The sequence below is a fragment of the Syngnathus acus genome, chromosome 15 (genome assembly GCF_901709675.1).
Source record: "Syngnathus acus chromosome 15, fSynAcu1.2, whole genome shotgun sequence".
NCBI lineage: Eukaryota > Metazoa > Chordata > Actinopteri > Syngnathiformes > Syngnathidae > Syngnathus > Syngnathus acus.
The window spans coordinates 5987467-6004227 of record NC_051100.1 but is presented as its reverse complement, the minus strand read 5'-3'; the positions used below and the strand labels follow the sequence as shown (position 1 = coordinate 6004227).

The window sequence follows — 16761 nt, the reverse complement described above, 5'->3', positions numbered from 1 at the left end:
ATTCACTTTATTCCGAAGGTTTTCAACCTCAACATTAACCTTTTAATGAAAGAATGAATGAATCTTATTGATTCATCATGGTAAAATAAGTCTCAGTTAAGGCTACTTAATTAAGTGTGCGCTCATAGCTTACATGTTGTGTGTGAACAGTTAGTGGTATATAGTCTGTAGGTCACCACTGCTGTCAGTGTCAACTAATCCCCACATTTTACTGATGCTTTCAGTGTAAACACGAGTCAATAAACCAGAGGTTTAGTGTGGCCTGCCTGTATTTTATCTGCTTTTACTTCCCGATATTGTTGCTACTCAAAACAATAGATAAAAACAAGAGAGTGGAAAAAAAGGCCACTGTAATATATGGGCCTATTGACTATCAATGTTGTCAAACAATTACAACAAAAACACCATGAAGGAAAAAAATCCCTCAAAATATTTTATTTTTTTGCAATCTGACGTAATAACACACTTCATGTCATTAATATACAGACTGGGACAAGTATCGAAAATATTGTATTGTCGACCCACTTCCCATTTTACGGTGTTTCATTTACAATAGCACCCTCTAGTGGCTACAAACAGGAACCACATCAACATGATTAGCTGCAAAATTAATCATAATCACTAACAGAAACGAGATTGCCATCAAATTATATCATGAAATATTTCATTACAAACTCATCCATACAGTGGTGTTGATGCTAACCTTTAAAGGCTGTTTGGCAGTGTACGTTCATTGTGTACCCATGTAACTTCCCCAACGACACTCCAAAAATATAGTGATGAATGGATGGATAACTTTTTGATTTTAAACAAAGAAATAAAATCAGCAAACCTCCCTGAGTGGTGTGTTGTCTCTCATCAAGGTTCATCAATGCCTTGGGTAAGGTTTTCCCCGGTGTACAAGCCATAGTGTAGGGTATCCTTTTGTGCTGCAGCCCAGGCCATTTGAAGACTGCTGAAGCGAGCAGCCCACTGACCCTGTGGATCCACAGTCACCACTCCACCCAATCCCTGAACTCTTGACTTCATGTAGGCCAGGCCCAAGTCAGAGGCTGCCTCCACTGACTGACCTGAGTATGACAGTTTACCTATATACATGCTGAGCTTTTAAGTTTGGAACATTTTAGACAGAGTATTGAGTGATGAGTATTTACGTTAACACAAATATATATTTTGTTTCAAATAAATGTCTTTGTGCATATGGATGAGCATGTATGTATTTCAGTACCTTGCTCCATGTGAAACAGGATGAGTCTGGCCAGAGTAACCTTCATAATGGCCTCTCCGTGGCCAGTGGTTGACACAGCTCCCACCTGATTATCAGCAAAGCCTCCACATCCTGTCACACAAAAAAACATTACAATACTCACACTTGTTCTCTTTTTAGTATTATGCAATTGTGGGCAAATGAAGCCTTGTTGTAAATTTATTTGCATAGCATTCACATACAAAGAACAAACTTCTATTTTTATTTATTGTTTTGTGATAGTATATACCAGTACATGAATTGTTTCCTCTACCCTTTGTCCTTCCTTGTTAAAGAAAACCTGTAACACCTCATTATAACTTCATTACTGATCGGAAGACTAACCAATGCAAGGTGTGTCACCGACACGTCCTTCCATCTTGTTCAGAATCCCACCAGTGGAAGTAGCGCATGCTACATTGCCTTCAATGTCAACTGCCACAGCTCCAACGGTGCCCATCTTTCCCCTACACAAGAAAACATGATTTCAGGCTGCTTTGCATTGTCAGGCGGGATATCTTGTCCAAATGTAGTCCAAGTCTTTTTTTCCCCACGAATCGTAATTTTTGTGCATTTTGTAGCCAATTTATAGAGGCGAAAATAGTTTGAAAAAAAATCTCTTGTAAGAATAATGTATTTTGTTTACAATGTTCATGTTTTTGTCATATTATTAGATACATATCGATTAGGAACTGCTCCAAAACATATTGGTTTGGAGGAAGATAAAGGGTTTTATTGGTATTGATCCCAAATACGTGAGATGCCTCTCGCTCCCTCTCTCTCTCTATAATGCAATTATAGAGATTTTGTGTATTATTTTGTAAAATACTGACATGACAGTTGTGGTATTAATAGGAGGATAGGTCTCTTAAGTCATCACTGAAGGCCCAACAATTCCACATAGCATCAGAACAAACCATGTAATGTTAAAGTCTTCCCTTATTGGTCATAAGAATGTAAATAAAAAGTTGTTGTATTCTGTAGTGAATAAATAAGTGAATAAAGCAGCACAAATAAACACCACAGACAAAAAGGTATATTTATTGATACAGTAACTATAATTACACACTAGTAGGCTGCAAAATACTCAGAATACCCCCCCCCCCCCCCACACACACACACACACACGTCATCACTTTCTCATTATCTTTGTTGGCGCAACGAAACGAAAACATGCAAATACCAGACGCCTAAACAAACAGGATAGCAAATATTGATCAAGGTAAAATGTTAGGGTTGATAGATTATTTTGATCGTATGATTATGTTGGAATGTAGACTATAATGATAAACCAAACTTGTCCTGTTCTCACAACGCAGTAAAATAAAGTGGTTGCATCCTCTGCTTTGTTCTGTTTCTCCCAACGTCTTAAAACACTCCCTGCTCTGATTTGACCAGAAGCTGGGGGTTCACCAAACCTATCCTGTTTCTCTCAATAAATATGCTCTCGCAGGAGGCCTAAATAAGACTTCGTTCGAACATCGCTGTATGCACAGTGACGAACGTTTTCTCCACTTGCAAGTGCTAAAAGGGCATACTGTCTTCCGTGTGGTTCATGCAAATAAGTTAGAGTGAGCACATAAACTGGTGCAAAATGCAAACATGCAAGACATGTCAGTTACGTCAATAGTGTAATCTGTGTAAATATTCTTGGAGCATATCAAGAGTTTCTTGCATCATCTTGGTATTTTGCAAGGCTGCTTGTCAGAATCTGTCTGCTTGTGCTTCGACATTATATCACTTGCGCAACAGCACAATTTATACTACCTGTACATCTGAAGACTTTGAGAAGATTTGGAAAAGACACTTGGAAGGCTATCAAATTATAGAGGTTTTAGGGTCAGTCAAGTCCCAGCATGATGCAACATGGTCAGCCAAATTCCCAAACACAGTAAACTAGACCTGCTCCTTTGAGTGTCTTTGAAAACACACAGAGCAAAGTCAAATGTGCTTTGTGTTTTATAATCAAGTCCAAAAAAATAAAACGTTTGGAATGGAACGATCCGGAGGGACTAAAATTGGCATTATATGACATAACTTACATTTGGCACTCCACAGGGTTGGCATCAGGTGCCAGGTTTTTTTCCCACCGCATTCGGGCGTATTTAGTGATGAGGGATTCTTGGGGCACCTCAGGGATACCCATGGCCCGGGCAAACTCATTAGCACCATGAGCTGTCAGACAAGTATGTGTGGTCTAAAAAAAAGAAAGAAAATATTACAAATTTAATTTTTAAAAACATTGATGGTACATTTAATTGAAATTTGGCTGATAATTGTATTAGCATTAGGTGAGATGAGTCCACAGAAAAGAAAGGAAACAAATAATCCTCTATACTTTTTAATCAAGCTGTGTTCATTTTTGACCTCCTAGAGAAGTCCGTGAGCTGGATAAAACGTATGTATAAAAAAGTGAATGAATCTCAAGTTGGCTCTACTAAGTGCCACCCTACTACTTATTTGACTAGTTAATAATAACTGACATGTAAGATGACCAATTCCGTGATAACACCGCTAGAAAAAAAAAAACGATTGTTGCAACTAAAAATCATTTCTGGGCAAGGACCAAGAACACTTCAAGCGTTCCTTGTAGATGGTTTATCTACCTTTTCCATGACCAGTCTCGCTAGCTGCACAGGGTTGGCTATATTGCGTACAGCAGAGACAGCACCACAAGCCAGTGTTTTGCCATCCATCACAATGGCATCCATTTCCACATTGCCATTGTTGGTAAGCACCGATCCACACCCTAAAAAAAGAACAACTCCAAATGAATGAACATTATGCATGCAGGTGTACGTGTCCAGAAATCTGCACCCGTGAGACCACAAGATCACGTGAGTTCATGCTGAAGAGTTGAGTTCACACGATAGCAGCCTTTCGTTCACATTGTTATGCTTTTTGGACATTATTTTTGGGAATTTGGCTCTTCTACCAGGAATTTTTAATAAGCTCCAGATTTGCCACTCCACAGCCTGCCTGTTCCCCTTAATTTTGCTTGATAGTTTAATTTGGAATTCATTTCCACATAAGTATACAGTATTTTTTCAAACAATCAACAATTTTGTTCTACCGACATTTCCATTGGTGCATTCCACTTATGCAATATCGCAATTTTCATCCTTTAACGGAGTTATCGGTTGCTCCACTGCCGTATGGGTGGAACGTGATCAATTAAGAGAATTGGGTTACATTGGATTGTAAGTTTAAAATCTTGGCAGTGCAATAGCTTCATGAATGAATAACGCATTCTCTAGTGTCTTTATAACGTGCCCAGCCCACAGCAGTGCAATAACCACACAGATGACCCATGCATGACGGCAGTTTCACCTTTGCTGAACATTTTGCCCAAATATTTTTCAGAGCACTCAACTTTTAAATCCCCTGTGACCACCTGAGGGAAACAGAAAAAAAAAACTGAGCAAAATGTTGCAGATTGCTGCCAATTCACCTGCATTGAAACTGGGGTTATTCTCCATCTTGGTCACAGCCTCAACCACAGCATCCATGCTGCTTCCCCTCCGCTGGAGGATGACATACCCGGATCGAGCCGCTGCGCAAACCCCAGCAGCGGACTCCTTTGACTTTTCATTTGGCACAACGCCAGCCCCTCCGTGGACCACGATGACAGGAAGCATGGCAATCACCTCTGCAGAAAATGAGGTATAACTAATATTTTTCCTCATAATACCTTGCCCAGGTATAAGTATAGGCAGACACAAAGCAAATGATGACAAGCTTGCAAAAATGATGATAATGATCATTATATTCTTATGATAATGATAATATGCTCCACTTGTGGGGACAACCAGTGCAGAGAATCAATGAATGATGATACCGAAAATAACTTTTCATTTTAAAAACAAACTGACATCTCAGAGGCGTCAGAGAGAGAAATAATAAGTTTGCTGAAACTATTAATGTTTATGTGTAGTGAAACATTATTTTCTTGTGACAAGCATGCAGTCAGACAGAACCGACTTATCTGCGGCTAATCTTCTAAACAGCAGACAGCAGAAAACAAATTAAAGCAAGAGCATTTTCAAACACGAAGACAACTCGCTATCACTGACAAAAAAAAAAAGCCACGTAAATAGATGTTCACCTTAAAATACAGATCACAAACTAAGAAGGGAAGAAATTGTGGCAATATACTTATGTTATGACTGCAAATATCGAAATTAGCAACAAAGCCCGCCTACAATCATAAAACACTTATTATAAATACAAATAATAATGCAGGAAAAAAATGCTTTTTAGAGAAGGCAATCATGCAGAAATCGACATTTCAGTACGAATACGTATTGTAAAAAGGGTCAGGTGACCAGCTTGCGAAACCCTTTATTACCTTTTATAACGTTTCATGTTACAAAAAGCAACCACTTACCAAAAGGTCTCTTGATACCATATGGATACGACTTCAAGTTAACTAACCGCTTCCTTTCCTCCGCCTTGCTCAGCAAATCAAAAAATGAAATGGGTACTCTCTGCTACCATCAGGCGAATAAAAACAAACATGGAAGGTGCACGGCGCCCCCTAACGGCGAACCTATAACACTACCCCAAACAAATACATGTCACAACGGGATAATAAAATAGTGATGATCACGTGTTTCACTTCCAATGTTTTCTTTCCAATTAAATTATTGTGTGAAATCTGGGTCTGTTTCATTGAACAAATCTGATTAGAAGCCACAACTTATTCTGTTCTGTTGTATGAATGGCAATAGGTTTATTATAACTTTTTGCTGGTAGTAAAAATAAAGTGCTGGTTGTGAACATCTAGGGTAAAAAAAGGAACACAAATAAACTGCTGGTATACTGTCGATGGTGCCATGACCCTAAAACATGTTTTTATGTGAATGGATCAGTATTACTGTTTTACAAACAAAGTGTCGTAAGTGCTACAAAAACATGTCTATTTAAATGGAGGATTTTTATATCGCGGATTTCACTGATTACAGGGGTGGTCAGGAACGCACCACCCACGATGGAGGGTATTTACTGTAATTGTTGAAGTGCACTAAGCCAAAGTATGTTGTGCTAGTTTTACTGTAAATGACAGAGAAATCTTCAATAGTGTGACGGCCCTTTATAGGATACGTACAGCTGACCAATAAGAAAAAGGTGTTCTCTTGCGGGGAACGTTTAAGCCTTAAAGAGACAGGAGTCTAAAGAGCAGCAGATGATTGAGCAGCATACTACATGAAGTTAATCACATAAATGATTAAGGTTATTATTGAATTGAGTTGATCTCGCAGGCATGCATTGTCCAAATGAGCCCCGAATATAGTAAAAACAAAACACTTGCATGTGTTTTGAAGGCTGTTAGGCCGTAAGATAATTGTCAACTGGGGACGGGAAAACCTGATATCTCGCCCCTGAGGATACCCTTTATTTTGATACGTGCGACAGGCTGCCGTGAGCGCGCATTTTCCCGGCGAGCGGAGCCCCCCATTCTCAAATTAGGGCGGCGCGTTCCTGCTGCAAAAGAAGTGAACGCGCTCGAGGGGCTGCGGTCCCATTGACGGCTCTGTCTCCTTGACATCAGCATCAGCATCAGCATCAGCAAGAAGTGTCTGCCTCGCCTTGCAGCGACGCAGCCAGGCCAGTGGTCGAGCGGAGACCGCCTTCCGTCGCTACCTCCCTCTCCTTTGCTCGGCCGGAACCAGGATCATCCCCGTGTGCCATAGTCCGCACCGACCGCCGGAGAAATGGGCTCCCCGTGAAACGGAGGTGGTGGAGGGGAAAGGCGGGCGGGTGGGAGGGGGGGTGGGGGTTCGACACCGGAGCTACAAGAGGGAAAAGGAGAGGCAATAACGTCAATCGTGAACATTGGCGCTACCACAACCACCATCGCTGTCATAGCTACTATCACACCGCCGCCGCCGCCGCCCTCGCCGCTGCCGCGCCGGGTGCCTCCCCCCCAACCGCCATGGGAACTCCGCATCAGTCGCTCCTTAGACTGCTTCATCCGCGGGCCATGTCGTGATCCGTGGGCTCCGCCAGCGGGTTTTCGTGATCCCAATCGAGGGGAAGGAAGAGGAGGGTGGTGGTCGGCAAGATGTTTGCCTCAGTAGGCCCTCGGGGTCCACCCGTCGCTCAGGCCATCCCAGAGCCCGACTTGAGCCACTTGACCGAGGACGAGAGGAAGATCATCATGGCTGTTCTGGCTCGGCAACGGGAGGAAGAAGCAAAGGAGGAGGCCATGCTAAAGTGAGCTAAAGAAAGATTGCTGTGTGTGCGTGCGAGTGTGTGTGACAGAACTCCTCTTCCACTCTTGTGTAACTAGTGCTTCAGAATCAGTACCACAGTTCCTCTGTATCTGACCATGCACGGGTTTCATGTGTGTGCATGGCATGGATGGGTGTGATTCTTCTACACTCTCCCGCACACTGGCTGCAATGACAGACTGACAAAAAGTGAAAAATAAAAAAAGACCTGGATGAGGTTTTGATACTGACGTTGGGTTATGGGTAACTTGATGGTTGGATCAAGAGTGTGTCACTCTACAACTCATCACCAGCAGGATGACATCCCACTTCTACTCCCTTCTCTGAGAAACAGAAACTCATTTCTCATTTGCACTTGTCTCATTAGCATCACCACCATGAGTCATGCTTATGCTTCAGTCAAGTGGACTGTATTTGCTTTTAACCTGAAGTATTTCATTGACAGATGCAGCGGCAACGGGGCAACTGAATAGCAGAAAGCTCACTGATGCCTGACATGGCACATAGTAAAAGTAAAACCCTCCCTGTTGGCTTTTATCTGTGCAGCATCCATCTCAACAGCTGCTGTTCCCAGCTCTGGGGTGCGGTTGAGCTTTTCCCATCCTTATGCACGATATGTAGGCCAGAGCACTTGCAAACAGAAAGGCTGTTATAGAACCAGTAGGCCAATAACAGTGTGGGGAGAAGGTGCCTGTTTAATGTCATTGTGAATCAGGAGTCACTTGTATCCAATGTGTGCATCCATCCACCTCCTCTGTCATCCTTTAGACTGTCTCCATCCACGCAGCTATGAAGAAAGGTCCAATGTTGGTCATTGCGATAAGTACGGAAATGAACCCAATACTACATAGTCCAGGTTAAATCCCCTTTTCATAGTATCTGCACAGATAGATAGCTCGGATGACCCACCTAAGGTACACGCTCCTCAAGCGCTACGATTCTGTTCTATTTTAAGCACTCTGCGTGGACTGATAGTCCAGCTCTGGAATGGAGGATCGATTCACTGCATCTAAAGTAGGAAATGTCCAATATATAGCTTCATCTCTAAGTGGCCATGCATCATTTTTTGGTCATGTTTCAGAAGCCAAGGATTCAGATGTGTCATTCTGTAGAGGCTGCAAATAAGATTGTCAGCACCTATGTCTTAACTTGGACTGGCCTCAGCTTCTCATCAGTCTTTAAAAGAAGATTGACTCACCAAAGCCATCTTTCTGATTGGGCCTCACCGGTTGACAAGTGAAAATTATTCACAAAAGTATTGGATGACTATTAATTGCATCTACGGCAAGAAAACATGCACAACACACATCTCAGTCGATGTTGCTTTAACGCTGCTAACTCACAGATCGTGCGGGTATCTTCGTTCAGGGCCTTTCCGTATTGTTTGCATGTTTGGATTCTGTCCCGCCGTTTGCAGCTGTAAGCAAAACTCTCCCCACTTTTCTGGGATGATGTTTGGTGTGAGTCTCTTGCAAGATGCAAGTTAGTATCTAATTTTATAAAATTAAAATTGCTAATAAATGAAAATACAGGGAAATCTCTAATATAAAATATATTTAAATTATTGACAATAAGACATTTTATCTCTTTGACGTGTATAGAGGTTAGTCAGACTAAACACATCCAAATTTATTTCTCATCAATGAAAATTGTGAAATTATGTCATGTATTTGACCATAAAGTAACAAATAATTTAATGCTTGAAAATCTCTTGGCTTAAGATAAGAGAAGATAAAATACGATATTCTTTGATTTGTCCCACTCGAGGGAATTCCAGTATACAGCAGCCATAATTAGATAAAATTAAAAAGAATTACAAATAGTGTTAGTCTGAAAATCATATCAGACCAGGAAAGAGATTCAAATGCTTTATAGTGCTAATAATAGTAATAGTATAATAGCAATCGTAATATTAGTCTTTGTAAACTGTCAATAATAAAGTTACTATGTGTAATGTAATCAAAGTGACAACGTTTCTTATTTTGTGTATTTCAGAGAAGAGAAGCCTATCCAAGCGAGAACAGTAAACTTGGTCGGGCAGAAAAAACCTCTGCAGCAAAACGATGTCCGGTGAGTGGCTTACCCAATTGATGGGGACTTTGAAATTGAAATTTAAAAAGTGACTTTAGAGCGGATCCTTAACTGTTTAAACTTTTGCTTCACATAGTACTTTGATTTGTTGTGATCTTGAATGTGTCACTGGGGTAAAAACCGCAGCTGTAAAAATTGCATTGCAAAGAAACACATGTTGGTACTGTGAGGGATGTCGGGATCCCCTATGCACATCGGCTATCGGTCCAATATCAGCCCAAAAAAACCCTATTGGATTTTATCTCTGATATTACCACATGTGATCAAAACCATTCGCTAAAGATGATTATGTCGGTGGTGTGGGAGTCCACTACAGGGCTCTATGGTGTGCCAGATTTGGGGTGCACTCCGTGCAGGCGCCCACGATACGACGACTGAAAATAATTAAAGGTTATACAGGTACAACCAGCCGAAGTCGCCTCGACTCTAAAAACAATGTTCATAATTAATATTAAACCTTATGGTAGAAAAAAAATCACATTCACAAAATGAACTTCCATCGCCGGTTTATGATGTCCATTAATGTGCAGACTACAACTAACAACTTTATTGCATGCTTACGACCCCGTTGAGGTTAAGTGCCTCAGAAATCGGATGTATGGATAGCAAACACTGTGTCGTTACTGTCATAACAGACATTAATACTTGTTAGAATACAGATATGGTTCCTTTTTGACTGACCAAAAACATACATGATAGGTTAGCGCTTATGAAAATGGATGGATGGATCGTACCAGTATGACCAGGACTGCGTCTATGACAAACACTGACTTGCCTCTCTTTGGCTCACTTCAGCTTTATGGAGCATGGAGGAAAAGTGTTTTGTTAAAGTGCTCTATTATAAAAGTTATATTTTAAGTTCTCACAAATGGAATCCACTTTTCAGCCGTCACACTAACATTGGTGTTTTGAAATCGTGCAGAGTACAATGGAAGCCAAGACGATGGAGCCATTCACGATTTTCAGACCAATGTCAGAAAGGTGGCAGATTGTGGCTCCTCCAACAACATCCAGCTAAATAGTTTTATTATCATGATGCTAAACTATGATGATGATGAACCACATAAACAAATTCTATTTTATGTTCCTATGCATTGATAATATTTCTTACTTTAGTCCGTTTCAAGAGAGGGGGGGGGGGCTAGGCGAAGCAGATGGAGGAAGCACCAGAGCCAACAGCAGATTTAAGTGGGCAGTGTGCTCCCCAGACAAGGCTCCATATGGCCTGGTAATGCCATACACAGGCAGACATAGTCACAGCATGTATACGTGTACACATCAAGATGGCAAGTTCGTAGCGCTTGAACACAAATGTACCTCAAGGAGATGTAAGGGCCATCCCCCTTCATTGCCTTCAAGGGTGACTTTGTGGACCACTTTATTCAAAAGGTTGAACAGTGTTATAAATCTTCAGACATTATTCTGCCAAGGCCAAACAATTCTAATTTGGATCGGCACCAAACTGTAAGACGTCGCTGATTCCATAGACATCAAGGTCTTGCATACCGTATGCCAGAATGTTGTCATTAAGATTCATGCAGTTGATTGAAAAGTGAGAAAAGGTTGAGAAGTCTTGCAATGCGTTGCGAAATACGCAAACCTTTGTTTGTTTTATTAAACATATTCAGGATTCAGTGGTGGTATAAATAAGTAACAGAAGTTATTGTAATAGCAAGGGAATGATTAAAAAGTCTACAGTGTGTCCACCTTCCTCTCAAGCCAACAGTTTCGGGTGTACTACGCCAATTGCAAATTCTGCTGGGATAAACTCCTGCTAACCCAAGACCCTAATGAGGACAACGCTACAGAAACAGATGGATGGCTGTTTCTAAAAATGTATCAGTTTTGAAGTTCTTCGAATGAATTATTCAAATTTACAGTGTAATGTCAGGAGGAAAGAAACTCTAAAGACAAGAATGATGATTCTGTTTCCCATCATTACTTTCACAGTACCACCAACTACAATATGTCGTATTAGGCAAATAAGTCGTGTTTTTGTTGTTTGTAAAAGTAAATACATCAATTTAATTATTATTTAGCTGGAAAGCAAATGCAGATAAAAGACACCCAAGGTGTCCTATGTATAAAGATAAACACCTTTCTACTTCACGTTTGTGGACAACATTTTCAGAAACAAGTACACACTTAGATTGAGAGTTAATATTGAAAGGAGGTTTGAAAGGTGGGTCGGGTTGGGTTAGTGAATGGTGGGGACTACACACGAGCAACCCAGCAGGGTGAATTCTGTAACGGAACTGAGGGAAGTTGGAACAGCTTGATAGAGCAAACGAGAGAGCCTGCATGTGCCTGCTTCCATATGGTCACACCACATTTCATGCAGTGTGTATATACATATATATATATATATATATATTTCATTTTTTTTTCCAGTATATGCTTTGTCTGTGAAAATGAAAAGGCCAGTTTTCATGTAGGTTTTGTGAATAATGTTTCAAAATGTCAAATGGGATTATTTTGTTAATTCCAAAAAGAAAGATAACAACTCAACAACATTCTAAAAAAGATATATTAACATACCCCACTAGCACAAAAGATCATTTGGAATGTGTGAATTGTGGTGCGTCATAGCACAATGCAAGTTTCCAAAGTTCAGATACTGTTTCAAAAGAGGTGCTAAAGTATTTGCTGCAAATAATAAAGTGTTAAAATGACTGTGGGTGGATATGCTTTGCATGCAAAAAACTCTTAAAGACAAAATGTTAGACATCGTGGAAGTGTTCCCAAACTTGACGTCCAATTTGAACGTGATGAAATCCAAACATTTACTTCACTTCTTATGAGTTTAAGTAAGATCTAAATGACAATTGGGTGAATTCCCATTTCACTAAATCTTATTTTGATTTATGTCCACTTCCTATTTGAATGTTGATCCAAGTACAAGGATAATGGCTCTTATAGGCCCCGGAGAACCAAATCCCAACAGGGAATAGCTGAGGCTGGCTCTGAATCCCAACAACATGCCAACTTGCCTTCAAAAAGCTCAGAACTGAAGACACAATGTGCCAATATTTGGCTTTGTAGCACTAATGAACCTCAACGACTGAGGGTCTTTATTTTTTATTTGCCGTATTTTGGATGCAAGTACTGAATATTAAGCAGAAGGTCTTTTCCACTTGGGTTTTTATTGTGATTGAGCATCCAATTGTCATCCAAAACTATCGTGGGAAACAAATTATTTATTTACCTCTTTTGTTAAAGTTCCATGGGCAGCTAACAGAGATGTGGAAGAGTCTCAGAGTTGATATTCAAAAGTTGAAAGTTTCAAAATTGATATGATGTGTTAGAGTGTGCAGAATTATTATTCGTTTTTGTCATGCCTCCACCATCTTCAGACTTTTTCATGCACAGTCAGAGCCAAGGATCAGGTACTAAATCCTGCAGGTGACCCGTCTGTGACCTTTAGCTATGGCTCCTTGGGTATACACGAGTGTTAAGTACAAATGGGTGTCCTTTTTTAAAAAAAAATTATAGGTGTTATGTGTTTTAATGGCAAGGTGAGGGATTTTTTTTTTTTTTTTAGAAAAGAGGCGGCATGGCTCAGTGTGCATTCTCCTGCCATTGTGATCATGTTCACTGGCGGAGCTAGGGGGGGGGGGGGTGCCGTGGGGGCAATGGCACCCCTGAAATATGCTTGGACCCCCCAGGTGCCACCCCAAATAAATTACTTTTGGCCATTTTACAATTTTTCCGGGATTTTCCACCCCACTTTTCCATCCATCCCCGTATGGCACACAATGAATCCTTGTCAAAATGTTTGGCAAAATTCTTTGGGTTTGTAAAAAAAAAAAACATACTGTTTTGTTTTGCTGATCCCCTGAGATATCCTTGAGTCCCCCATGACCCCTCAAGGAAAAATATCCTTGCTCAGCCAGTCTCCTTGAGCAAGACACTGAACCCCCAGTTGCTCCTGATGCTGTCGGTAAATGAGGTAACGCTTGAAGGCGGTTAAGCACTTTGAGTACCAACAGAGGTGTCGAATGTAGTCATACAATACAATACAACTTTATTTATACAGCGCATTTAACAACTGAAGCCCTAACAAAGCACAGTACATAGAACTTAATGGTACAACCACAAAGACAGTCAAAATGGTGAATTAAAACTAAACAAAAATATTCATAATATGTATATATATCAATCCCTCAGTTATCTTCAGCTTTTGTTTCCCTCAGCTCCTTTTTACATTTCGTCCAGCACTTACTCAACTTTTAATATGTCCCAGGGGCATCCAGCAGCAGCTTTCCAGCTACAGGGAGACGGTGATCAGGCAGGCCACAGCTGCAGCAGGCTCGGCAGTTCACAGAGACGACGCACCTACCTGCGGCATCTGCCAGAAGACCAAGTTTGCAGATGGTTGTGGGAACTTGTGCTCGTACTGCCAGACCAAGTTCTGTGCCCGCTGCGGAGGGAGGGTCTCGCTTCGATCCAATACGGTGAGATTGAGAGAATTTTATTGCTTCTATTTCCATGAAGGTTTGGAGCCTAATTGTAAGTCATTTGCTTTTCTTCCATGTCACAAAAAAAACCCAACAACAACAATGTGACAAACTTTCTTCGTGCCCCATTCCATTGACATTGCCAAAATCTGTTTCAGTGAGGGGAGTCTTTACTTTGAATAGATAAACAAATTCAATATTGATAAAAAAGGACAAAAATGCCTTTTCTGCTACAAAGACACAAACTTGAAAATATATACAACGCGTATGTAGATGTTTTCATATATGCTATTATTCAATACTACAAATAGCCAATATCAATCAGAAAGAATGTTATACAATTTGAGCCAACACTCACATTGGATTATTTGCAGCCGTACCTAATATTGTGGCAGGTAAGGTTCAGAATACAATTTTCAAGTCACAATAACTTGAATCAACTTAATTTACCGCAAACATTTTTGGGTCAAAGTCTCCAATATATTGCAGCAAACACATCAAACCCGTCCTGCATCACAAGCATCCACGTATATATGTTTGCTGCTATTCCACTGTATATGTTACAATATATTTGATATACAGTAGTCCTACTGTTTGTTTATGTGTGAAGCCACCGCAGTGTGACCCAGGCAGAAGCTGCTAAAGGTTAATTGGGCATTACACTGAGCTGTGGATGGAGGGGGTAGTCTCCCACTCTGTCTGGGTCTCGCAGGGGTGCAGGGGTGCCCTATCAACACACAGCAGGGGGGGGGGGGCGTGTGTTAGTAAAGGCGTTACAACTTCCGCTGAAATAGGTGGTGTGCCTCTCCATCCCTCCCTTCTGCTCCCGGTGTGGCATTTAATGATCCCACACAGACTTAAACATACAGCCTGAAGTTTACTGTAATTATTGCCTGCCATGGGGTCTGAGGCGGTATGATTGGGTGGGTAGCAGTTTTATTAATTGGGGTAAAATTCACTGTTACATACATTTCACTTGGATATTGGTAAGAAATAAAAACCCAACAGAACCACGGAGGTGACTTGTAAACTAATTTTGTTATTTCATAAACGATGCTTACATGTTAAAAAAAAAAAAGGAAAAAAGAAAAATAGTTCTGTAAACCAACCTTCTATGTATCTTACTAAGTTTCTCACTTTTTTTATATACATGCATGGCTTGACTGGGCTGAAGGAGGACAAAGTGGTGAGTAGTGATTTTTTTTAGTTTATTAAGTAGTCAGTACTTAAAAACTGTAGTTTGTGTCATTAGAACGGCTTGTTGATATCCCATAGTCAGATTTCTGCTTTGTAAGTTGTCTTTTCTTTTAAATACAAATGTCATCGAAAAGAGAAAACCAAAATTGGAAACTAAGCGTAGAAAGACATTTAGTGCTATTATTTATTTTTATCACTTGCTGAGGTCATACTGAATGATCATGTATGATACTGGTGATGGGTGGCAGACATGCACTTATCTGCTTGTACAGTTGAGTCAGGTTGAGGACCTTATTTGGCAAACTTCCCTTCCAGAAACAGCCAAATCAGCACTTCTCTAGGAGTGCTTTGCTGTTTTCCTGTTTGTAGAAGTGTCCATTGCACTCAACAGTGACACATTTTCCGTTCATTGTGGGCTTAAGGAAACATTTAAAATGATGCCTGACATTTACATTAAAATGTTTGTCGTTTTGGGCATTTTTGTAATTCAATGAACACATGTGAACATGCATGAAATGATTGAAGGCCTTGCTAGTTGATGTCATTTCCAAAAATAATTTGAAAAATAAGTCAATTATTATTTTTTTTTACCTGTCATTAATAAGAACGCTTCACTTGACCTTCGTCCAGCATTAACAATAACTGAGATAATAGACAGAGTCTGAGATAACCACTGGTAACCATGGGAATGAATGAATGTTTTTAATTTGTATTTTGTCTGTTTTTATTTTTGTATTATCATTATATTAATATACTATAATATTGAATATATTTTTTAAACAACAGTTTACATGACATCAGTGCTTCTCAATTATTATCTGTTATGCCCACCCAGGAAAAATAAAATCTTCCATGACAATAAATAGTATTATTTTTCTATAAAATTATAATGAGTACACTTCTGTATGACATTGAACTATGTAACATGTTCCATGAGATCACACAGGCCTTCTGCTACAGTGCAGATCTGTTAAATTGGCCTCTGAACCCCATGCAAATAAACTACCATACTGAAAACTTTGGATAGCTAACCTCTTGGGTTGACAAAAATTAATCTAGTGATGACAGGAATGTGCTATTAAGGTTGAAATAGCACAAAAATGTGTTGCAAATGTCTATTGATCCAAGTCAGAAATGATGTGTCGCGGCACAACACAGTAGAAAAAGCCTTGAGCGATGTGCCATCTCCTGTTAATGCCACAAAGGCTCATGATTACTATTGATTGGCAGTCTCACAAGTTACGTCCACCTCCACGTGCGTCTCTCATTGACTGGTCTTAAGGGGCCCATCTTTCTTCTGCTTCTTGCCGTATATTACCATATGAAATCCACACGTACACTGGTATGATCTCAGTGTGTAGTGCTTATCTACAAATAGCTGGATATACACCAGAGAAAATGATAGACATCTCAAGGGAAATTCTATTTCCATGCTGCTATGGGCCCTTTCCAAATGGCACCCTGCTTTTATATGTGTTGGGTTGTCAACATCTATGGATCGAATACATCACATGCTATTTTATTTGACTAAGTGGCA

General features: G+C 40.3%; 2 protein-coding genes across 9 annotated transcripts in view; one reads left to right on the top strand and one right to left on the bottom strand.

The window, feature by feature from the left end:
• Window positions 1-419: 419 nt before the first annotated feature.
• Window positions 420-5776, bottom strand: asrgl1 (asparaginase and isoaspartyl peptidase 1). 2 transcript variants are annotated; one of them, XM_037271141.1, is made up of 8 exons: window positions 5634-5747; window positions 5402-5444; window positions 4698-4895; window positions 3853-3995; window positions 3289-3443; window positions 1592-1713; window positions 1229-1339; window positions 420-1070 (listed from the first exon to the last, which is right to left on the bottom strand). In XM_037271141.1, the coding sequence occupies exons 1-8, from the start codon at window positions 5652-5654 to the stop codon at window positions 859-861; spliced, it is 1005 nt and encodes a 334-aa protein (XP_037127036.1). In that variant the 5' UTR covers window positions 5655-5747; the 3' UTR covers window positions 420-858. The 2 variants fall into 2 exon arrangements, with proteins under 2 accessions (XP_037127036.1, XP_037127037.1); XM_037271142.1 differs by lacking the exon at window positions 5402-5444 and having other exon boundaries at window positions 5634-5776.
• Window positions 5777-7000: 1224 nt separating this feature from the next.
• LOC119134458 (regulating synaptic membrane exocytosis protein 1-like) overlaps window positions 7001-16761 on the top strand; it is a 32850-nt gene continuing 23089 nt past the window's right edge. For all 7 annotated transcript variants that reach the window (XM_037271140.1, XM_037271139.1, XM_037271138.1 and 4 more), the window contains exons 1-4: window positions 7001-7462; window positions 9475-9549; window positions 13814-14024; window positions 15202-15213. In XM_037271140.1, coding sequence (XP_037127035.1) covers window positions 7311-7462; window positions 9475-9549; window positions 13814-14024; window positions 15202-15213 — 450 coding nt within the window. In that variant the 5' untranslated portion in view covers window positions 7001-7310. The remainder of the gene's footprint in view (window positions 7463-9474; window positions 9550-13813; window positions 14025-15201; window positions 15214-16761) is intronic.